Genomic DNA, 25,729 nt, shown 5'->3' with positions numbered 1-25,729 from the left:
GGGGACAGGGGTAGGGGTGAGGGGAAAAAACAAATGGGTTAAAACATTAATAATAGATGAATCTGGGTAAAGCCTATTTGTGTGCTCTTTGTACTATCATCATGTTTACAACTTTTTGTAAGTTTGAAATTATTTCCAAGTAAAACATTAGAAAATAAAGAATAAGGAAAAGAGTGACATACCATTAAAAAGTGAGCAAAGGTTGTACTCAGGTGAGTCACAAAGGAAAGAATACAAAGAGCCAAAGATGCAGGAGTACAAGTTTTCATTAAACTAGGATTTTTTTTTTTTCTTAGTTATACTACCCAGTATTAGCTAGGAAGTGGAGAAATAGGTATTTACAAACACTGCTGAGATTATAAATCAATAAAATCTTATTGCAAGGTAATGAGTCATTATAAATTAATAGTCTTAAAAATATGCAAGTTTGAGTCTAGCAAAAATTATCCTAAGGAAATAACTGCATGTGAATAGAAAGATTTATCTCTATGAATTTCAAAATATCTTGCTTATAAAAGTGAAAAATTTGGAAATTTTAAAATACAAGGGATTAGAAAATAAGTTATGATTCATCCACAGATTAGAATACTACATAGCTATTTGATAACTATAAATATATCATGTAATGACATGGGAAAATATCCAGGATATATTACTAAGTGAAAATATGTTTAAAATATGCATTACTTAGAAAAATGGACTATAAGGATATCGAAATATAAAGATGATGGTTTTTTTTGTGGATTCCTGTATTTGCCAAGTTTTATACCTTTACTTTTAAGTCAAACAACAATGTTCCTTTTAGAAATGCTTTGAGATTCAGCAGTCCCAGCCACAACTTTCACTCTATGTTCAGATTCTTATACACACTTTTCCAAATCTAGAGTCAGGGACAGCAGAACACCTTTAAGTGGTTATTTTACTATGTGGCCAATAAATTTTGGCTGCAATTTAAGAAAAAAAGGTCCCTGGGCAGTCTACCATCCCAAGAACTCCCCTCACTATGGTCATCTCCCACCCCCACGCCAGTTAAGCCACTCTTTTTATGGTCTGCCCTTCACTGCCCAACTGTTATCTTCCCCTTCATTAGGATGGGAGGAATTGGAAGGAATAGAAAGAATGCCTACATCTCTTTAAACACTGCATTCCTTCTTTTACCCTCAGCAAATAGTGTTAATCCTTTCTCTTCAACTGCTTTGAATAAGCCTTCAGAAAGGCCCCTGCTGCTCCTGCCAATCAAAGCAAAGGAAATAAGATAGAGTAGTTGGATATTTTCCTCTAATTTGAAAGGCAAGGGTCATACCATTCCACTTCTTTATGTGAAGTAGCCATTCTTAAACTGCCTCCTTGATATTTCTACTTTGCTGTCCAAAAGGCATCTCAAATCTAACAGATCAAAAGCATTGTTTTGTATTTCCCTCACCCCCCTATCTATTTCTTTTACAAATTTTCCCACTTCATGAAATGGCACCAACTCATAATGATACTAATAGGTAACACCTTATATATCTCACACGAAGCTCAAACCAGCCCTTACTCAGCCCTTGTTACAGTTGAGGAAACTGAAAACAGAGAGGTAAGTGACACGCCCAAGGTGACATAATGCTAAGTAGTACTGCCCCAGCAGTCTGGATTTGGCTTCCAGGCTGTTAGTCACTATACTGCCTCTCAACTGTCTACCTGATGCTGAAAAGCCCCAACCCCATCCTTCATTATTTCCTTTCTTTTCCAGTCCTCTTCCTCCCCGGCCACATCTACTCCATCAGTAAATCCTGTGAGAGCGACCCCTGGCATATATTTCTCTCCACCTCCACACTATAGCCTTACACTAAACCAGCCACTTCTCACTTGCATGTATGCTGGGCCTCCCACCTAGTCTCCCTGATCGCTCTTGCACTCCCACTTCAGTCCATTCTCCATGCAGCAGCCATGCCACCCTTTTAAAACAAATCAAATCAGTTCTCTCTATTGCCAAACCTCCAAGAGTTTCCCTCTGCCCTCTGCATAAATCCAAAATCCTCGCTGGGCTTTGGACACACTGGTATATTCATTTCTTATTGCTGCTGTAACAAATTACCACAAATGTAGGGGTTTAAAACAACACAAATTTATTACCTTACATTTCTAAGGTAAGAAGTCCTAAAATCAAGATGTCTTGAGGGCTGTGTTCCCCCTGGAAGCTCTAGAGGAGAATCTGTTTTCCTGCCTTTTCTAGCTTCTAGAGACCACATGCATTCCTTGGCTTGTGGCCCCTTCTTCCATCTTCAAATCACATTACTCCAACCTCTGCTTCCATCCTCACATCCACTTTTGTGACTTTGACCCTCTTGCTTTCATCTTATAAGGACCTTTGCAGTTATAACATTGAGCCTGCCTGAATAATCCAACATAATCTCCCCAGCTCTATATCCCTAATTTAAACATGTGCAAAATCCCTTTTGCCACATAGGATAATGTACTCACAGATTTCAGGGATTAGGACATGAAAATCTTTGGAAGCCGTTATTCCATCTACCACAACTGGCCTTCATGTTTCTTTAACTTGTAAAACTCACTCCCAAGAATTTTTTGTCCTTGATCTCTCTGCTTCCGGATGTTAGCTTATTAGCACTGTTAGCTCCTTTCTGTAACTCAGATCTTAACTCAAAGGTCATCTGGGGCTTCCCTGGTGGCGCAGTGGTTGAGAGTCCGCCTGCCGATGCAGGGACACGGGTTCGTGCCCCGGTTCGGGAAGATCCCACATGCCACAGAGCGGCTGGGCCCGTGAGCCATGGCCGCTGAGCCTGCGCGTCCAGAGCCTGTGCTCCGCAACGGGAGAGGCCACAACAGTGAGAGGCCCGCGTACCGAAAAAAAAAAAAAAAAAGTCATCTGTCCAGGGATGCCACTCTCTCAAAAGGATACCACTCTTCCCCAACACTCACATTCTTTTATGCCTGTTTTATATTTTTGCAGCACTTAACGTTACCTGAAATTACCTATTGTAGCTTGTCAATCTTGTTACTTCAGTATCTAGTGCTTGTACACAAAAGAGTCATGGCACATAACTGCCTCTCCATGAGCATTTTGTATTGAATGAGTCAATGAAGGAAACCTAGCCTGTTAAATCTAGGATCATGTGAAAGTGTATGTGTACTCTGACACTGGATTGCCACCAGGCCACCTGCTTTCTAGGCAAAAAATTCTCATGAATGATGACAGAAGAGGAAAATCAGGAGAACATTATATCTTAGAAGGCAATAATAATGTTCCAAGAACATCTCAACTGTGCAAAATGTTGCTGTTATTTGGTCAAGAGCTTTATAAACAAGAAATTTATGCTGGTTATGGCTGATTACTGCTTACAATTATTAGTTAAATGAGGAGGAGGTGGCTGCTAATAACATTAAAGTGTAAGCATGTAACAAAGTTCCCCAAATTAGAAAGTATATTTCATATCACCACTTTAGACATATTCACTAGTAACTGATAAATTATAAATCATTTAAAGTGAATTTTGTTCTTTTCATTACATATGTGAAAATGAACACATTCACACTGTAAGCTATTTAAGCAATATATAAGTATATAGAGTAAAATAAGAGTCTCTATACACCCCTGGCTCTCACTTCCAGAAGGAACTGTTGTAATCCTACCAATCATTTATTCAATGAATTTGAATTCATATATATTTGTATGTACATTCATATACATTTTAAACATGAATGGAATCATTTTTCTGGAGCCGTATTTTTAATCTCTAAAATTCCTAATAGATTTTTTTTGGTAACAGCCTGTTCTTCTTTAATGGTTACAATCCTGGACATACTTTGAAGTATATCCTAACTTTAAAAATTTATCTTAACATCTTCTGTTTGCTATTTAACAATTTCTCTAGGTGTTAAAGCTTTTCTGTGTGAATTCAGAGGCATGTGAACAAGGCTGGGGGAAGGTTTTTCTCACATACCTGGTAATCTTTGGTTGGGTATTCATCCTAAGCCTAAGATTCTGGTTTGTTGTCTGCGTTGCTGTTTATTGTTGCCCTAGATTGTTTCTGAAGGTTGTGATGAAGGGGCAGAGTATGGTGGGGGCACTGGAGGTTTGTCTTGGGATGTGGGGACCGTGGCCTCTGGGGTTCAGTAGCTGGCAGGCTCCCCAGCTCCAGTCCCCACACTCATTGCTTTATTCTGGGTGCAGATCCCTTGCAAATGCTGCTTCACACGGGACCTGTTGATTAGGGGTGGGGTGGGGTGGGGCTGGTGAGGGGCCAGTGGCTTAAATGTTCCAAATATGATCCCTCAGAGTGGGCTTCATTGGATCACCTGAATCAGAATTGTATGTGTGTGGTGGGGGGAGTGCATTACAAATGCAGATTGCTCAGGGACACCCCAAACCCAAACTTAAAGCCAGAATGTCTGTGGGAATGGAGCCCAGAAACTGATCCTGGGATTGGGTCTGTGAGGGAGGTCATACTGTAATACACAGTTTCAGTAAACTACCCAGGATTCTTCTGCAGATTGGAGTTTGAGAACCACTGTTCTGATGATTTGCCTTATCCCACTCCCTTCTCTTTGTGTTAACTGATTCCAGGTAAAGTCCTGCCCGTCGCATGCCCACCACACAATTGGTTTTCCTCTAGTTTATTCCTCTGCAGAGTTGACCCTTTTTATTATCCTTCCTATGTATTCTCTTTCAGGAATTCCTAAAAACTTCTCACCTTCTATAGCAGCCTTTCTTATTAGTCTTATTTACTTATCTTATCCTATATACATATATATAAAATAAAAGTGTTATTTCCTAGTTCTCTCTCCCTCTCTCTACATAAATATTTAAAAGTAATAAAGTTGCATTTCACAGCATCCATATTTTTCATTACTTCAGGAAGGTCTTCCCTAAATTAATCTAGATATTATGACACAAATAAATTTGTAGAAAATGTCATCAATTTTCAGAGCATCACTAACACTCTACCTCTAGTAAACATTACTAGTTACCTTCTGGACATGTACTATAGCTGTCTTCCTGGCCATCAGAGCCCCATTATCATCTCTTCTCAGGGTAAATCCTGCCTGACCTGAGCTAACTGTGGTAGTCCTGTTCCCCTTGCCAGTGATTCATTTAGGAGAGGGTATGTAAAGTGTTCTAGCCAAGAGATGTAAGGAGAGGGCTGTTTGGTGGCTTCTGAGAAATTTTTATCTCACTTCTAAGGAGACACCAGAAAAACAGGCCCTTCCTGCCACTGGGGTGGTTACATTTGGATGTGGTACCTGGAATTGCAGCCATGTCATGATCATAGGGGACTTAGCCTTGGGGTGAAGCCAGTGCTGAGGGCAGCAGAATAGAGACAGAAAGATCATCAAGATCCTTGGTGATATTGTTGAGTCACTGGATTGACTAAACCTGAAACCACTCTACCTCTGTTACTTATAGCTCAAAGAATCCTAAGTGATAAAATCTCTATTTTCAAATATACAACAAGTTCTTATAAACCTTGGAAAATATTTTCTTATAAATCTTAGGAAAAAAAGAACCCGAAGTTCATCCATTTAAAAACTGCCTTTTCCCCGTAAGTAAAAACCCACAAAACGTATATCCAAACATTTAAAAATCTTTAAACAAAACAATTATCTTAAGCTGGATGGGTGAAACCATTCCTCACCCCAGCCCCCACAAAGAGTGAGGATTAAAATTTTTTAAAAATCCGATTTCACACCACCTTCCAATTTCTGGAAGTTCAAACAGGTTTGGGTATATAGAGCAAATCTTCAATTTATTAAGAAATGGCATGTCAAAAATTTTGAGTGAATTATTTTGACTTCAAACTGAATTTACCATAAAACAATGGCCAAGTTGAAAATTTGGTTTTAATCTATAAATAAAATAGTACTTACATACTACTGGGGACTTCCTGAGCTCTGAGTACCCTGAGCAGTCCCAGGCTCTGATCCTACATGCCTGCCCTACTCAACTTCAACTTCATCCTAGTAGTGAAGGAGGGTAGACGGAGTAGAGATGGAAGAGCTAGGTACAGGCAGCACAGAGAAAGGGCTCCATCAGGTGAGACCATTTAACTGGCTCTATCTTTCATCAAGTTTTCTAAAAGTGGATGCTCTGCCCATTTTCTAACTTTAAAAAGTTCTCACACAGGTAGGAAGCACCAGTTTTATTATAAACTGAAACAACAGCATCAGTATTTCTACAATTCTACAGTGATTTCCTCCAGGTAGTTGATTTGATGGACTTTACTGAGTGGTATTTTCTCCCTCCAACTCCAATCTACTCTGACTCTTATTTCTTAGCACTCATATTATAAATTATATTAAAATTAACAAAAATATCACAAAGCATGTATTAATATTAAATGGGCTGTGGTCTGATGAGGCAGGCCCTCCCGCATGAGACATTCATGAGGCCAAAGCCCTCCCTGATGTAACTAGAGGGTGGGGATTAACAATTTTCTGGCAATTCCCATCTTGCTTCTTTTTTTCATGTATCTTCTCATCAGAAAGTTCTTGCTGGGTGCAGTGAGTCATGCTAGGACCTCTTGCCCACTTATTCCTTCAACCCCAACTATCATATACAGACAGTTGAACTATTATTTACTGAACTATTGACCACAGTGTTATAAAGCATGAATATTTGGTTTTTCTTGGATTTTGAAAATAAATTATTTTGCTACAAATAATCAAATTATACATTAATTTGATAGAGTATTTTTGGAATTTGTTCTTCCTTGTGTTGTTAAGAATTTTGCGGAACACATTGTTATTAGGAATAGTCCATGGTCAACACAACATTTAGTTGCTAAGAATTTTCAGTATTTATATTTCTTATGAGGTTCATCCTTCTAAAACATAGGAACTGAAAACCAAAGCTACCAGATTACATACCACAAAGTAAAAGAATTTATTTACTTTTCAAAGATTATATAAATTCTATTTTAGTGTTATAATTATAGATGTACTATATTTATACTATCATTTTTGAAATTTCTGAAATAAAATCATTTCTAAAAGAAATAGAGAGGGCAGACAGCAAAAGCAAGAAGAACTACAATCCTGCAGCCTGTGGAACAAAAACCACATTCACAGCAAGACAGACGAGATGAAAAGGCAGAGGGCTATGTACCAGATGAAGGAACAAGATAAAACCCCAGAAAAACAACTAAATGAAGGGAGACAGGCAACCTTCCAGAAAAAGAATTCACAATAATGATAGTGAAGATCATCCAGGACCTCAGAAAAAGAATGGAGGCAAAGATCGAGAAGATGCAAGAAATGTTTAACAAAGACCTAGAAGAATTAAAGAACAAACAGAGATGAACAATACACTAACTAAAATGCAAACTACACTAGAAGGAATCAATAGCAGAATAACTGAGGCAGAAGAACGGATAAGTGATCTGGAAGACAGAATGGTGGAATTCACTGCTGCAGAACAGAATAAAGAATGAAAGGAAATGAAGACAGCCTAAGAGACTTCTGGGACAACATTAAAGGCAACAACATTCGCATTATAGGGGTCCCAGAAGGAGAAAAGAGAGAGAAAAAGAGAAAATATTTGAAGAGATTATAGTCGAAAACTTCCCTAACATGGGAAAGGAAATAGCCACCCAACTCTAGGGAGCGCAGAGAGTCCCACACAGGATAAACCCAAGGAGAAACACGCCGAGACACATAGTAATCAAATTGGCAAAAACTAAGGACAAAGAAAAATTATTGAAAGCAGCAAGGGAAAAATGACACATAACATACAAGGGAACTCCCATAAGGTTAACAGCTGACTTCTCAGCAGAAACGCCACAAGCCAGAGGGAGTGGCATGATACACTTAAAGTCATGAAAGGGAAGAACCTACAACCAAGATTACTCTACCCAGCAAGGATCTCACTCAGATTCGATGGAGAAATCAAAAGCTTTACAGACAAGCAAAAGCTAAGAGAATTCAGCATCACCAAACCAGCTCTACAACAAATGCTAAAGGAACTTCTCTACGTGGGAAACACAAGAGAAGAAAAGGACCTAAAAAAACAAACGCAAAACAATTAAGAAAATGGTCATAGGAACATACATATCGATAATTACCTTAAACGTGAATGGATTAAATGCACCAACCAAAAGACACAGGCTTGCTGAATGGATACAAAAACAAGACCCATATATATGCTGTCTACAAGAGACCCACTTCAGACCTAGGGACACATACAGACTGAAAGTGAGGGGATAGAAAAAGATATTCCATGCAAATGGAAATCAAAAGAAAGCTGGAGTAGCAATACTCATATCAGATAAAACAGACTTTAAAATAAAGAATGTTACAAGAGACAAGGAAGGACACTACATAATGATCAAGGGATCAATCCAAGAAGAAGATATAACAATTATAAATATATATGCACCCAACATAGGAGCACCTCAATACATAAGGCAACTGCTAACAGCTATAAAAGAGGGAATTGACAGTAACACAATAATAATGGGGGACGTTCACACCTCACTTACACCAATGGACAGATCATCCAAAATGAAAATAAATAAGGAAACAGAAGCTTTAAATGACACAATAGACCAGATAGATTTAAATGATATTTATAGGACATTCCATCCAAAAACAGCAGATTACACTTTCTTCTCAAGTGGGCACAGAACATTCTCCAGGATAGATAACATCTTGGGTCACAAATCAACGCTTAGTAAATTTAAGAAAATTGAAATCATATCAAGCATCTTTTCTGACCACAACGCTATGAGATTAGAAATGAATTATAGGGGAAGAACCATAAAAAACACAAACACATGGAGGCTAAACAATACTTTACTAATTAATCAAGAGATCACTGAAGAAATCAAAGAGGAAATCAAAAAATACCTAGAGAAAAATGACAATGAAAACATGATGATCCAAAACCTATCTGATGCAGCAAAAGCAGTTCTAACAGCTATACAAGCCTAACTCAAGAAACAAGAAAAATCTCAAATAAACAATCCAACCTTACACCTAAAGGAACTAGAGAAAGAAGAACAAAATCCAAAGTTAGCACAAGGAGAGAAATCATAAAGATCAGAGCAGAAATAAATGAAATAGAAACAAAGAAAACAATAGCAAAGATCAATAAAACTAAAAGCTGGTTCTTTGAGAAGATACACAAAATTGATAAACCATTAGCCAGACTCATCAAGAAAAAGAGGGAGAAGACTCAAACCAATAAAATTAGAAATGAAAAAGGAGAAGTTACAACAGACACCGCAGAAATACAAAGCATCCTAAGAGACTACTACAAACAACTCTATGCCAATAAAATGGAAAACCTGGAAGAAATGGACAAATTCTTAGGAAGCTATAACCTTCCATGATTGAACCAGGAAGAAATAGAAAATATGAACAGACCAATCACAAGGAATGAAATTGAAACTGTGATTAAAAATCTTCGAACAAACAAAAGTCCAGGACCAGATGACTCCACAGGTGAATTCTATAAAACATTTAGAGAAGAGCTAATACCCATCCTTCTCAAACTCTTCCAAAAAATTGTGGAGGAAGGAACACTCTCAAACTCATTCTATGAGGTCACCATCACCCTGATACCAAAACCAGACAAAGATACTACAAAAAAATAAAATTACAGACCAATATCACTGATGAATATAGATGCAAAAATCCTCAACAAAATACTAGCAAACCGAATGCAACAACACATTAAAAGGATTATACACCATGATCAAGTAGGATTTATCCCAGGGATGCAAGGATTCTTCAATATACGCATATGAATCAATGTGATACACCATATTAACAAATCGAAGAATAAAAACCATAAGATCATCTCAATAGATGCATAAAAAGCTTTTGACATAGTTAAACACCCATTTATGATAAAAACTCTCCAGAAAGTGGGCATAGAGGGAACCTACTTCAACATAATAAAGGCCATATACGACAAACCCACAGCAAACATCATTCTCAATGGTGAAAAACTGAAAGCATTTCCTCTAAGATCAGGAACAAGACAAGGAAGTCCACTCTCACCACTATTATTCAACATAGTTTTGGAAGTCCTAGCCATGGCAATCAGGGAAGAAAAAGAAATAAAAGGAATACAAATTGGAAAAGAAGAAGTAAAACTGTCACTGTTTGCAGATGACATAATACTATACATAGAGAATCCTAAAGATGGCACCAGAAAACTACTAGAGCTAATCAATGAATGTGGTAAAGTTGCAGGATTCAAAATTAATGCTCAGAAATCTCTGGCATTCCTATACACTAATGATGAAAAATCTGAAAGAGAAATTAAGGAAACACTCCCATTTACCACTGCAACGAAAAGAATAAAATACCTAGGAATAAACCTACCCAGGGAGACAAAAGACCTGTATGCAGAAAACTATAAGACACTGATGAAAGAAATTAAAGATGATACAAACAGATGAAGAGATATACCATGTTCTTGGATTGGAAGAACCAATATTGTGAAAATGACTCTACTACCCAAAGCAATCTACAGATTCAATGCAATCCCTATCAAATAACCAATGGTATTTTTTACAGAACTAGAACAAAAAATCTTAAAATTTGTATGGAGATACAAAAGACCCCAAATAGCCTAAGCAGTCTTGAGGGAATAAAACGGAGTTGGAGGAATCAGACTCCCTGACTTCAGACTATACTACAAAGCTACAGTAATCAAGACAATATGGTACTGGCACAAAAACAGAAACGTAGATCAATGGAACAAGATAGAAAGCCCAGAGGTAAACCCACGCACCTGTGGTCAACTAATCTATGACAAAGGATGCAAGGATATACTATGGAGAAAAGACAGTCTCTTCAATAAGTGGTGCTGGGAAAACTGGACAGCTACATGTGAAAGAATGAAAGTAGAACACTCCGTAACACCATACACAAAAATAAACTCAAAATGGATTAGAGACCTAAATGTAAGACCAGACACTATAAAACTCTTAGAGGAAAACATAGGCAGAATACTCTATGACATAAATCACAGCAAGATCTTTTATGATCCACCTCCTAGAGTAATGGAAATAAAAATAAACAAATGGGACCTAATGAAACCTAAAAGCTTTTGCACAGCAAAGGAAACCATAAACAAGATGAAAAATAAATAAATAAATAAAAGAAATAGTACTCTGGATATTTTACAGGAGCATTTTCTTATCATTTGTTTTCTAATATTTTCTTTCTCACTTATATAAGGCATAAGCAGTCCAGAATTTCAAAGTTACTCAACTGTCTTTTTGAACCTAAAATTGATTATTTATTTATTTATTATACAGCAGGTTTTAATTAGTTATCTATTTTATACATATTAGTGTATATATGTCAATCCCAATAATCTTATGAAACATTTTCAATGTTGTTTCTTCCAGACAGATAATAAAGAGATAATAAGACAAAAAGTTCAGAGAATATTAAGTTACTATATTTGAATGATCAGGGAAAGCTTTAATACCTGGATAGGTAAGTTTCTTACTGAGATAAAGAAACATTTAATATATTTAAAAATATTTACAGGTCCTTCAATATAGGCCAGAAAAGTAGCTGAGAAAAATTGCAGTAGACCATACCAACACATCCAAATTACTGCCCAGAGTCACAGAGAATACATGGGGGTCTTTCTAAATTCTTACAGGCTGTTTAATGTTTACTATCTTACATGAGCTTTTCTTTGTAGTTGTCCATCTCAGTCACTGCCTTTTGAAGTTTTAGCCCACGTGCTTCAATCTCACACTGTAAATCTGGAATGACATAATGTGTTCTTCTGATTAGTACATTTTAAGTGTCCAGATATTTTCATAGAGTAAACCACATTCTTTTAGCATTGCCACTCACCTCCTGAAGAATAATGCAGCTGTTTATTCCATTTTGCTTGAATGACCATATGTAGCTCATCCCTACTCTGAAATCCTGCAGAATTAATAGGTTTTGACTCAATTTATTGGCCTCTTTCTGCCCCCAACGTCATGCTAATTTTCAAACAGCTAATAGGCTAAATTTTACTGATGTTTTCAAAGGAAATTTATGTCACTGGCACACATATGAATTTTTGGTCATATGGCTCACTTCTGAAACACTTGACTTTCTGAGCTAGCTCTTGTGGCCTGGAACTTAGAAGTATTGCTAAGGCCTCCCAGTAGAACTGAAATAGATAAACCACGTGCAAGGCTTCCAGTAAAGAATCTGTTAACTCTGGGTAGTGTCTAATAGGCATTTTAATGACTTTCAAGCCAAGAAAATACAAGCAGGCAATTGGCTTCCACAGAGTCTTGAACTGAGGAATTCAAGTAGTGTTTGAGAAATATTATTCAGGCAGCCACGTCTCACATGTGTGGATGCAGAACTGAAACTAAAGCAGAAAGAACATATGGCTTGAATGATCTGAGACCCACCATTAGCCTGTGTGTGTGGACTAAGATCTGAACCCCAGCCCCAATAACAGTCCTTGTTGGTACTCTTTTTGGGAAAAGGTGGAAAACAAATTTACACAGGTGGATTAACTGACTTCTATGAAGAAAATAATTTTAAACATTGAAATTTATAAAATTTCCATGTTACATCTGTTCAGGTGTTTTAATAACATATTTTTAATAGTAAACTTTAAAATCGTTTAAAAATTTTTGATAGATCTTTATTGGAGTATAATTGCTTCACAATAAATACTGTGTTAGTTGATGTTGCACAACAAAGTGAATCAGCCATATGCATATACATGTCCCCATATCCCCTCCTTCTTGACCCTCCCTCCCATCCTCCCTATCCCACCCCTCTAGGTCATCACAAAGCACTGAGCCGATCTCCCTGTGCTATGCTGCTGCTTCCAACCAGCCAATTATTTTACATTTGGTAGTGTATACATGTTGATGCTACTCTCACTTCGCCCCAGCTTCGCTCTCCCACCCCATGTCCTCAAGTCCATTTTCTATGTCTACCTCTTTATTCCTGCCCTGCAACTAGGTTCATCAATACCACCCTTTTATTTTTAGATTCCATATATATGCATTAGCATATGGTATTTGTTTTTCTCTTTCTGACTTACTTCACTCTGTATGACACACTCTAGGTCCACCCACCTCACTACAAATAACTCAATTTCATTTCTTTTTATGGCTGAGTAATATTCCATTGTATATATGTGCCACATCTTCTTTATCCATTCACCTATCGATGGACATTTAGGTTGCTTCCATATCCTGGCTATTGTAAATAGTGCTGCAATGAACATTGTGGTACAGGTCTCTCTCTTTTTTTTTTTTTTTTTTTTTTTTTGCGGTACGCAGGCCTCTCACTGTTGTGGCCTCTCCCGTTGTGGAGCACAGGCTCCAGACGCGCAGGCTCAGCTGCCACGGCTCATGGGCCTAGCTGCTCCATGGCATGTGGGATCTTCCCGGACCGGGGCACGAACCTGTGTCCCCTGCATCGGCAGGCGGACTCTCAACCACTGCACCACCAGGGAAGCCCACATGTCTCTTTTTGAATTATGGTTTTCTCAGGGTATATGCCCAGTAGTGGGATTGCTGGGTCATATGGCAGTTCTATATTTAGTTTTTTAAGGAACCTCCATACTGTTCTTCACAGTGCCTGTATCAATTTACATTCCCACCAACAGTGCAGGAGGGTTCCCTTTTCACCATACCCTTTCCAGCATTTATTGTTTCTAGATTTTTTGATAATGGCCATTCTGCCTGGTATGAGGTGATACCTCATTGTAGCTTTGATTTGCATTTCTCTAATAATTAGTGTTGAGCATCTTTTCATGTGCCTCTTGGCCATCTGTATGTCTTCATTGGTGAAATGTGTATTTAAGTCTTCCACCCATTTTTTAACTGGATTGTTTGTTTTTTTGATATTGAACTCCATGAGCTATTTGTATATTTTGGAGATTAATCCTTTGTCTGTTGTTTCATCTGCAAATATTTTCTCCCATTCTGAGGGTTGTCTTTTTGTATTGTTTATGGTTTCTGTTGCTGTGCAAAAGCTTTTAAGTTTAATTAGTTCCCATTTGATTATTTTTGTTTTTATATCCATTACTCTAGGAGGTGGGTCAAAAAAGATCTTGCTGTGGTTTATGTCAAAGAGTGTTTTTCCTACGTTTTCCTCTAAGAGTTTTATAGTGTATTGTCTTACATTTAAGTCTTTAATCCATTTGGAGCTTATTTTTGGGTATGGTGTTAGGTAGTGTTCTAATTTCATTCTTTTACATGTAGCTGTCCGGTTTTCCCAGCACCACTTATTGAAGAGGTTGTCTTTTCTCCATTGTATGTTCTTGCCTCCTTTATCATAAATTAGGTGATCATATGTGCATGCGTTTATCTCTGGGCACTCTATCTTGTACCATTGATTTATATTTTTGTTTTTGTGCCAGTACCATACTCTCTTGATTACTGTAGCTTTGTGGTACAGTTTGAAGTCGGGGAGCCTGATTCCTCCAACTCCGTTTTTCTTTCTCAAGATTGCTTTGGTTATTCAGGGTCTTTTGTTTCCATATGAATTGTAAGATTTTTTGTTCTAATTCTGTGAAGAAAGCCATTGGTAGTTTGATAGGGATTGCACTGAATCTGTAGCTTGCTTTGGGTACTATAGTCATTTTCACAATATTGATTCTTCCAGTCCAAGGACATGGTATATTTCTCCATCTGTTTATGTCATCTTTGATTTCTTTCATCAGTGTCTTATAATTTTCTGAGTACAGGTCTTTTGTCTCCTTAGCTAGGTTTATTCCTAGGTACTTTCTTCTTTTTGTTGCAATGGTAAATGGGAGTGTTTCCTTAATTTCTCTTTCTGATTTTTTGTTGTTGGTGTACAGGAATGCCAGAGATTTCTGTACATTAATTTTGTATCCTGCAACCTTACCAAATATCAGTGATATTGGTCTATAATTTTCTTTCTTTGTGATATATTTTTCTGGTTTTGTTATCAGGGTAATGGTGGCTTCATAGAATGAATTTGGGAGTTAAACTTTAAAAACTTTATGCATCCATACAAATATATAAAATTTCTATACATATCTACAGTCTGCCTTCTTAACTTTGTTTCATGAAAATGAGGCAGTTCCTTAAATCAGAAAATAAATTCACCCTAAACAAATGTTTTAATTAGAATTTACTAGATATTGGTATAAATTTTTATGTTTATTCAGCATGTTCACATATATTAATGTTGTCCCTCAAATTGCTACATAAGTGCAAACAGCCCCATTTTTCAGATGATGAGAAATGAGATTTTCTTTGATTCTCTTCCCTAGTATCTTACAGTGAATAAATGCATTAGCCAGCAGTCAAACTGACAAGATTTTAAACTCGGGTAAGGGGATCTATTTGAGAGAATGGCTCCTTAAATAAATAAATAATTCAATATGGACTTAACTTGGTAGATAATATTTGTACGGTACATCTTTTCCACTTATCAAGTGATATCATTACATGAGAGAAAAGATAAAATAACGTACACATAGAAAATTTAGTTTTGAGGGTAACCAGTTGAAACAAGGCAATCTCTAATGAATGTTGCATAATGTGTTGCTTTGTTATTATGCACATGTGGGCTTCCAGAGGGCTCTATTCACACAGGCACAGCTAAAACATTTCTGCCTATCCTCTGAAAAATGAGGGAAGGAAGTTGATGTTTGTTGATTGTATACTTATTCCAGGCATTGTGCAGGGTGCTTTCTCCTATTTCATTTAATTCATAGTCACAACTGTCACGAAAAACAGATACACAAACACAGCCTGAAGGGGTTAGTGCACCACGGCTAGTCCGGAGGGAGTCCGGGAAAAAATCTGGACCTGCCAAAGAAGAAAGAGACTTTTTCTTCCCTCTTTGTTTCCTGGTAGGAGAGGAGAGAGGATTAAGAGCACTGCTTAAAGGAGCTCCAGAGACAGGCGTGAGCCGCGGCTAACAGCGCGGACCCCAGAGATGGGCATGAGACGCTAAGGCTGCTGCTGCCAACGCCAAGAAGCCTGTGTGCGAACACAGGTTACTCTCCACACCTCCCTTCCGGGGAGACTGTGCAGCCCGCCACTGCCAGGGTCCCGGGATCCAGGGACAACTTGCCCAGGAGAACGTACGACGCGCCTCAGGCTGGTGCAACGTCACGCCAGCCTCTGCCGCCATAGGCTCACCCCACACTACGTACCCCTCCCTCCCCCCGGCCTGAGTGAGCCAGAGCCCCCGAACCAGCGGCTCCTTTAATCCCGCCTGTCTGAGCGAAGAACAGACACCGTCCGGCGACCTACACGCAGAGGCGGGGCCAAATCCAAAGCTGAACCCTGGGAGCTGTGAGAACAAAGAAGAGAAAGGGAAATCTCTCCCAGCAGCCTCAGGAGCAGCGGATTAAATCTCCACAATCAACTTGATGTACCCTGCATCTGTGGAATACCTCAATACACAACGAATCATCCCAAATTGAGGAGGTGTACGTTGAGAGCAAGATTTATTTTTTTTTCCCCTTTTCCTCTTTTTGTGAGTGTGTATGTGTATGCTTCTGTGTGAGATTTTGTCTGTATAGCTTTGCTTTCACCATTTGTCCTAGGATTCAATCCGTCCGTTTTTTTTTTTTTTTTACTTAAAAGAATTTTTTTTCTTAATAATTATTTTTTTATTTGAATAACTTTATTTTATTTTACCTTACCTTATTTTATTTTTTTTCATCCTCTTTCTTTCTTTCTACTTTTTCTCCCTTTTATTCTGAGCCGTGTGGATGAAAGGCTCTTGGTGCTGCAGCCAGGAGTCAGTGCTGAGCCTCTGAGGTGGGAGAGCCAACTTCAGGACACTGGTCCACAAGAGACCTCCCAGCTCCACATAAAATCAAATGGTGAAAATCTCCCAGAAATCTCCATCTCAACACCAACACCCAGCTTCACTCAACGACCAGCAAGCTACAGTGCTGGACACCCTATGCCAAACAACTAGCAAGACAGGAACACAACCCCACCCATTAGCAGAGAGGCTGCCTAAAATCATAACAAGTCCACAGACAATCCCAAAACACACCACCAGACGTGGACCTGCCCACCAGAAAGACAAGATCCAGAAGAAGAAGAGAAAAAGAAAGGGACTGAGAAAATGTTTGAAGAGATTATAGTTGAAAACTTCCCTAATATGGGAAAGGAAATAGTTAAGTCCAGGAAGCACAGAGAGTCCCATACAGGATAAATCCAAAGAGAAATATGCCAAGACACATATTAATCAAACTGTCAAAAATTAAATACAAAGAAAACATATTAAAAGCAGCAAGGGAAAAACAACAAATAACACACAAGGGAATCCCCATAAGGTTAACAGCTGATCTTTCAGCAGAAACCCTACAAGCCAAAAGGGACTGGCAGGACATGTTTAAAGTGATGAAGGAGAAAAACCTACAACCAAGATTACTCTACCCAGCAAGGATCTCATTCAGATTTGATGGAGAAATTAAAACCTTTACAGACAAGCAAAAGCTGAGAGAGTTCAGCACCACCAAACCAGCTTTACAACAAATGCTAAAGGATCTTCTCTAGGCAAGAAACACAAGAGAAGGAAAAGACCTATAATAACAAAACCAAAACAATTAAGAAAATGGGAATAGGAACATACATATCGATAATTACCTTAAATGTAAATGGACTAAATGCTCCCACCAAAAGACACAGACTGGCTGAATGGATACAAAAACAAGACCCATATATATGCTGTCTGCAAGAGACCCACTTCAGACCTAGAGACATATACAGATTGAAAGTGAGGGGATGGAAAAAGATATTCCATGCAAATGGAAAGCAAAAGAAATCTGGAGTAGCAATTCTCATATCAGACAAAATAGACTTTAAAATAAAGACTATTAGAAGAGACAAAGAAGGACACTACATAATGATCAAGTGGTCGATCCAAGAAGAAGATATAACAATTGTAAATATTTATGCACCCAACATAGGAGCACCTCAATACATAAGGCAAATACTAACAGCCATAAAAGGGGAAATCGACAGTAACACTTTCATAGTAGGGGACTTTAACACCCCACTTTCACCAATGGACAGATCATCCAAAATGAAAATAAATAAGGAAACACAAGCTTTAAATGATACATTAAACAAGATGGACTTAATTCATGTTTATAGGACATTCCATCCAAAAACAACAGAATACACATTTTTCTCAAGTGCTCATGGAACATTCTCCAGGATAGATCATATCTTGGGTCACAAATCAAGCTTTGGTAAATTTAAGAAAATTGAAATCATATCAAGTATCTTTTCCAACCACAATGCTATGCAACTAGATATCAATTACAGGAAAAGATCTGTAAAAAATACAAACACATGGAGGCTAAACAACACTACTTAATAACGAAGTGATCACTGAAGAAATCAAAGAGGAAATTTAAAAATACCTAAAAACAAATGACAATGGAGACACGACGACCCAAAACCTATGGGATGCAGCAAAAGCAGTTCTAAGAGGGAAGTTTATAGCAATACAATCCTACCTTAAGAAACATGAAACATCTCGAATAAAAAACCTAACCTTGCACCTAAAGCAATTAGAGAAAGAAGAACAAAAAAACCCCAAAGTTAGCAGAAGGAAAGAAATCATAAAGATCAGATCAGAAATAAATGAAAAAGAAATGAAGGAAACGATAGCAAAGATCAATAAAACTAAAAGCTGTTTCTTTGAGAAGATATACAAAATTGATAAACCATTAGCCAGACTCATCAAGGAAAAAAGGGAGAAGACTCAAATCAGCAGAATTAGAAATGAAAAAGGAGAAGTAACAACTGACACTGGAGAAATACAAAAGATCATGAGAGATTACTACAAGCAACCTTATGCCAAAAAAATGGACAACCTGGAAGAACTGGACACGTTCTTAGAAACGCACAACCTGCCAAGATTGAATCAGGAAGAAATAGAAAATATGAACAGACCAATCACAAGCACTGAAATTGAAACTGTGATTAAAAATCTTCCAACAAACAAAAGCCCAGGACCAGATGGCTTCACAGGCAAATTCTTTCAAACATTTAGAGAAGAGCTAACACCTATCCTTCTCAAACTCTTCCAAAATATAGCAGAGGGAGGAACACTCCCCAACTCATTCTACGAGGCCACCATCACCCTGATACCAAAACCAGAGAAGGATGTCACGAAGAAAGAAAACTACAGGCCAATATCACTGATTAACATAGATGCAAAAATCCTCAACAAAATACTAGCAAACACAATCCAACAGCACATTAAAAGGATCATACACCATGATCAAGTGGGGTTTATTCCAGGAATGCAAAGATTCTTCCATATACGCAAATCAATTAATGTGATACACCATATTAACAAATTGAAGGAGAAAAACCATATGGTCATCTCAATAGATGCAGAGAAAGCTTTCGAAAAAATTCAACACCCATTTATGATAAAAACCCTCCAGAAAGTAGGCATAGAGGGAACTTTCCTGAACATAATAAAGGTCATATGACAAACCCACAGCCAACATCGTCCTCAATGGTGAAAAACTGAAAGCATTTCCACTAAGATCAGGAACAAGACAAGGTTGCCCACTCTCACCACTCTTATTCAACATAGTTTTGGAAGTTTTAGCCCCAGCAATCAGAGAAGAAAAGGAAATAAAAGGAATCCAAATCAGAAAAGAAGAAGTAAAACTGTCAGTGTTTGCAGATGACATGATACTATACATAGAGAATCCTAAAGATGCTACCAGAAAACTGCTAGAGCTAATCAATGAATTTGGTAAAGTAGCAGGATACAAAATTAATGCACAGAAATCTCTGGCATTCCTATACACTAATGATGAAAAATCTGAAAGTGAAATCAGGAAAACACTCCCATTTACCAATGCAACAAAAAGAATAAAATATCTAGAAATAAATCTACCTAAGGAGACAAAAGACCTGTATGCAGAAAATTATAAGACACTGATGAAAGAAATTAAAGATGATACAAATAGATGGAGAGATATACCATGTTCTTGGATTGGAAGAATCAACATTGTGAAAATGACTCTACTACCCAAAGCAATCTACAGATTCAATGCAATCCCTATCAAACTACCACTGTCATTTTTCACAGAACTAGAACAAAATTTGTATGGAAACACAAAAGACCCCGAATAGCCAAAGCAATCTTGAGAACGAAAAATGGAGCTGGAAGAATCAGGCTCCCTGACTTCAGACTATACTACAAAGCTACAGTAATCAAGACAGTATGGTACTGGCACAAAAACAGAAATATAGATCAATGGAACAGGATAGAAAGCCCAGAGATAAATCCATGCACATATGGTCACCTTATCTTTGATAAAGGAGGCAGGAATGTACAGTGGAGAAAGGACAGCCTCTTCAATAAATGGTGCTGGGAAACCTGGACAGGTACATTGAAAACTATAAGATTAGATCACTCCCTAACACCATACACAAAAATAAGGTCAAAATGGATTAAAGACCTAAAGGTAAGGCCAGAAACTATTAAACTCTTAGAGGAAAACATAGTCAGAACACTCTATGACATAAATCACAGCAAGATCCTTTTGGACCCACCTTCTAGAGAAATGGAACTAAAAACAAAAATAAACAAATGGGACCTAATGAAACTTCAAAGCTTTTGCACAGCAAAGGAAACCATAAACAAGACCAAAAGACAACCCTCAGAATGGGAGAAAGTATTTGCAAATGAAGCAACTGACAAAGGATTAATCTCCAAAATTTATAAGCAGCTCATGCAGCTCAATAACAAAAAAACAAAAAACCCAATCCAAAAATAGGCAGAAGACCTAAATAGACATTTCTCCAAAGAAGATATACAGACTACTAACAAACACATGAAAGAATGCTCAACATCATTAATCATTAGAGAAATGCAAATCAAAACTACAATGAGATATCATCTCACACCAGTCAGAATGGCCGTCATCAAAAAATCTAGAAACAAGAAATGCTGGAGAGGGTGTGGAGAAAAGGGAAAACTCTTTCACTGCTGGTGGGAATGTGAATTGGTACAGCCACTGTGGAGAACAGTATGGAGGTTCCTTAAAAAACTGCAAATAGAACTACCATATGACCCAGCAATCCCACTACTGGGCATATACCCTGAGAAAACCATAATTCAAAAAGAGACATGTGCCAAAATGTTCATTGCAGCTCTATTTATAATAGCCCAGAGATGGAAACAACCTATGTGTCCATCATCGGATGAATGGATAAAGAAGATGTGGCACATATATACAATGGAATATTACTCAGCCATAAAACGAAACGAAATTGAGCTATTTGTAATGAGGTGGATGGACCTAGAGTCTGTCATACAGAGTGAAGTAAGTGAGAAAGAGAAACAAATACCACATGCTAACACATATATATGGAATTTAAGAAAAAAAAATGTCATGAAGAACCTAGGGGCAAGACAGGAATAAAGACACAGACCTACTAGAGAATGGACTTGAGGATATGGGGAGGGGGAAGGGTAAGCTGTGACAAAGTGAGAGAATGGCATGGACATATAGATACTACCTAATGTAAAATAGCTAGTGGGAAGCAGCCGCATAGCACAGGGAGATCAGCTCGGTCCTTTGTGACCGCCTGGAGGGGTGAGATAGGGAGGGTGGGAGGGAGGGAGATGCAAGAGGGAAGAGATATGGGAACATATGTATATGTATCACTGATTCACTTTGTTATAAAGCAGAAACTAACACACCATTGTAAAGCAATTTTACTCCAATAAAGATGTAAAAAAAAACAAAAAAAACCAGATACACATTTTATTTTTACTAGAAGGCTCTAATAATCAGAGTAATTAACTAACTTTTCAAAGGTCACAGAGCTAGTTAGAAGTGATCCCGAAAAAAAAAAAAAAAAAAGAAGTGATCCCGTGATTCAAACTGAGTTTGGCTTCATCACCAAGTCTTTATTTTTCTAACTCTCTTACACTGACTGTCAAAAATATAAAAGCTACAAGGAGATATGATATTTGTCCATGAAAATGTGGTTAGAGTGGCCACATATTTGTTTAGTATATCCTAGAATATTTAAAGAGGTATACTTAAGACAAATGAAAAGTATTATTTATTACTACATAAAATATGTAATGAATTAGTCTAATGTCTAATTCCAAGAGGTGGTTTAGATAGTTTAAAAATTAATACAATTAATGAAAGATATTAAGACAAATATGGTATCCTTGTGACTGACTTAATAACACTGACATCAGAGAGAACAATTATACCTTTCTGTTAAATGTCCCTTGCTGCTTTTGTCAGGATATAATCCTAAACTAGATGAAGCATGGATCTGAGCCCACATGATAAATTCTATGTTATTACTTCTAAATGCAGCTATTGTTAAGAGGAAGAACTGATTATCTTAAAAATAAACTCCAAAGAATTGGTTCCTGATATGTGAATTTTATGCTATTAATTCTCAGTTACCTAATAATTGATAGAACAGTAGACAGTAAAAATGGTAGCTAATTCAAAACCCATTTTTACGGCATTGTGAAGTATTCTTAGGATCACATTTGAATATACTTGTGCATCAAAGTTCCAGAATTTACTAGATTTAAAGGAAAATAAACTACACAATCATGACCCAACTCAAGAAAGGAAAAGCTATTATACTTTCCAGTATTATTCTCTCTACATACCCACCTAAATCTCCCTTTCTCCCTATTTCAAGATAAACATAGATCCTTAGTCTTTAAATCACAGTACCCAATGAATAGGGAAGCCAGTTCCTTCAGATTATTCACTATGTATTTACAGCATCTCTAAGTAAAAACCGGGAAAGCAAATAAATGTTTTACTTTAAAACACAGAAACCTCCTGGAGGTTGTCGTGTGGAAATATAAGTAATGTCAACAAATAAATCATTTTACTTAAGCAGAGAAGATACCACGTAGAATCAAGAAAAACAGATGTATTATGAATAATCCATAATGTAAACAGCCCACCAGTGTATAGTTAGAAGCTGGTTAATATATTTTCATTGTTTTCTTTTTACCTTTGAATATATTTTCTGTAATAAAGAAGTGCTAAGAATTATTTTTAAAATACATAGGACATATCTTTACTGTTCTGAATGAAGTATAAGCGTGTTATTGGTTTATTATTGGTTCTGATAGACCAGTGGGGTCCTTTTGTTTCTGGAAGCAGAGTGCCCAGTTCCTGTCCTTAATAAATAAAGGCACATAGTTCAGCTAAGCAGCAGAGAGATTAAGCCACCTGCATAAGACAGCTCCTTCAGTTCCTGATGCAAGGAGTTCTTAAATAAGTGTATTGTTCTGTGTAGTCCTTCTCTATAGTTAAATAAATTCAACTTCAATTTTCTGTCATTCAGCATGACATTGGATTATGAGGCAAAAGGCCCTGAATGCCTACAAAAAGAAAGGAAGCATTGGCTTTAAACACCGTGCAGATGTAAGGCGGAACCCATGGAAACAATCCAAAATTTACAACAGCAAATTCTACTATAATGTGACTGCGTTCCTTGCAGATATTAAATAAGAAGCAAATGATTTGAAATGAAGACAAAAAGGAGCTCTTAGCCTCTCTTCATATGAAGCCAGCTGCTTGCTGGATAGCATTACATAGGCATCAGATTTGGGGTAATTAGTCATTTAAGAGAATCCTGCTTTTCCAAAAGGTTTCTAGGATCTACAAATACAAAAGGTATTCATAGTTAGCTATTTTATAGCAGGGTATAAAACTTTACAGTCACTTGGAGGGTATATTAAGTTAGTATACTGTTTGAGAAAACAATAAACAAAATCTTTATAGTGGAAAGATATTTCAAGCTTAAAACTTTCTGGATAAAGAAAACACCAAAAAATTAAAAAAAAAAATTTGACTCAAAGTGCAATATGAAAGAAAATGATTCCAGGTTCAAGCAGCAGATTGGAGGAACAAGCAGGCAGGAGAATTGGCACCCAGAAATCCAGATCCAGGAGAATCGTTTTAATGAAAAGGTGAAGGCTATATATATATTTAAAATGGTACAGATAATTGATGAAAAGGAAAAACAAAAACTCCCTGCTCTTTTAATACACTCCTAAGACAGGGTAACATAGAGGTGGAGTGCAGAAACTCTAAAGCCAGACCGCCTAACTTCAAATCCTGGCTCTGCTTCCTCCTCAGTAAGTGACTTTAGGTATTTTAGTTTCTTAATCTATAAAATGGTTATTACAGCATAGGATTGTTCTGGGAATTAAGTTACTTAATATATGTAAGGAGGAGAACAGTGCCAGGCACACATAACTACTGGTTATCATCATTGGGGGTGGTAATAAGGCCACCCCCCCTCCCCCCACTTCTGTTCTGAGTCTCATCACTTTTTGCCTGAGGACCTCATTCTTGCGGTTGGGCCTGGTGTCATCAGTGGTTATCTTTGTATGGGGAAGAGTAAAAATGAAGGTTTTTACATATTAAAAAAAAGAACTACAGAGTAACTATGACAAAATGTTAAAACTTGTAAAATACAGGTGATGGATCCACACACATTTGTTATATTATTCTCCGTATTTTTCAGTGTTTGACTATTTTATAGATGTATTGTTTAGGGAGGGGTCTTGCTTGTACAGATCAAGAATAGTATGTTCTGTACTAAGGAGTCTAATCAACTCAGTTCTGTGTGTCCAGGGTACAAAAGAACACAAGGGGAATAGAACTCGATGGGGGTGGGGGATGAGGTTGAAACTGTAAAAACAAGCTATCTGATTTTGTGAATAAGGAGCAGAGAAATTTAGTCGCAGTTGAAGGGGGATATGGTAATGAGGAAGGTTCTTTATTTTGTTTTTGTTTTAAGATATCAGGACATATTTATTTGCATTTAATTAGAGAGTGCCCACACTTGTGAATTTAATGTATGCCTTCTAACCTGTACCTATGTGTGAAAAAATAGTACTTTTTGCAGGTGTTTTAAAAAACTACACAAATGATGTGAAGCTATAAATCTCATTTTAATTCTTACTTTTTTCACTACATTGTTTTTGAGACCTATCCATATAGCTATATGTAGATATGATTTATTCCTTTCTGACTGATAGGTAATATTTAATTGTGTGCACATACCACATTTTACTGATCTAGTCCAATAGTGATGAAACCTAGGCTGCTTACAACTTAGTATCACAACAAATAATCCTGCAATAAAAGCTTTTTACCAGAGATGGGATCAAGATGGCAGAGTAGAAGGACCCTGAGCAGTCGGGCAGGAGCAGAACCAGTTCCACAGTGGAGACTACCATCGCCACCATGGCCATGAGAACACGCACTTGGGAAGGAGTGGAACCAGCTCAGTAGTGTGACTCAACCCCTCCAGCCCTGACCCAGCTTCTAACCAAGGCGTGCATACCAGGGAAAAAGTGGAACCAGCTCAGAAGTGCAGCCCGAATCCTTCAGGTCACAGCCACGCCCCCCAACTAAGCTGGAGACTGCCATCACATGAGGGAGAAGCTGAACTCCCTTGGGGCTCTTGCTCCAGTCCATTGGGCCCTGGCCCAACCCCTGATAGGGTGCTGACTTCCATGGAGCCTAGGAAGAGCCCTGGCTCACATCTGGTTCTAGTTCCAGCCCCTCCGAATCCAGCCCTAACTTGCACCACAGTGGCAGCTGCCAGTGCCCCCTGGGGGAAGATCTGGCCTGTGCTCACTTTAGATCCAGCTCTCCTAGCAAAGCCACTGGACACATGCATACTATATAGGGACACTTCCACATAGCAACATGCCTTCAAGACAAGGATAGGTAAATGGTTCACTT

The 25,729-nt window shown here is 37.7% G+C and overlaps 1 protein-coding gene across 1 annotated transcript in view; it reads right to left on the bottom strand.

The window, feature by feature from the left end:
- LEKR1 (leucine, glutamate and lysine rich 1) overlaps window positions 1–25,729 on the bottom strand; it is a 273,743-nt gene that overhangs the window by 72,775 nt on the left and 175,239 nt on the right. The window contains exon 10 of the mRNA XM_060149884.1: window positions 11,651–11,732. Coding sequence (XP_060005867.1) covers window positions 11,651–11,732 — 82 coding nt within the window. The remainder of the gene's footprint in view (window positions 1–11,650; window positions 11,733–25,729) is intronic.

Source organism: Lagenorhynchus albirostris, chromosome 5, assembly GCF_949774975.1.
Source record: "Lagenorhynchus albirostris chromosome 5, mLagAlb1.1, whole genome shotgun sequence".
NCBI classification, from domain to species: domain Eukaryota; kingdom Metazoa; phylum Chordata; class Mammalia; order Artiodactyla; family Delphinidae; genus Lagenorhynchus; species Lagenorhynchus albirostris.
This window is presented reverse-complemented; position numbering and strand designations above follow the sequence as displayed.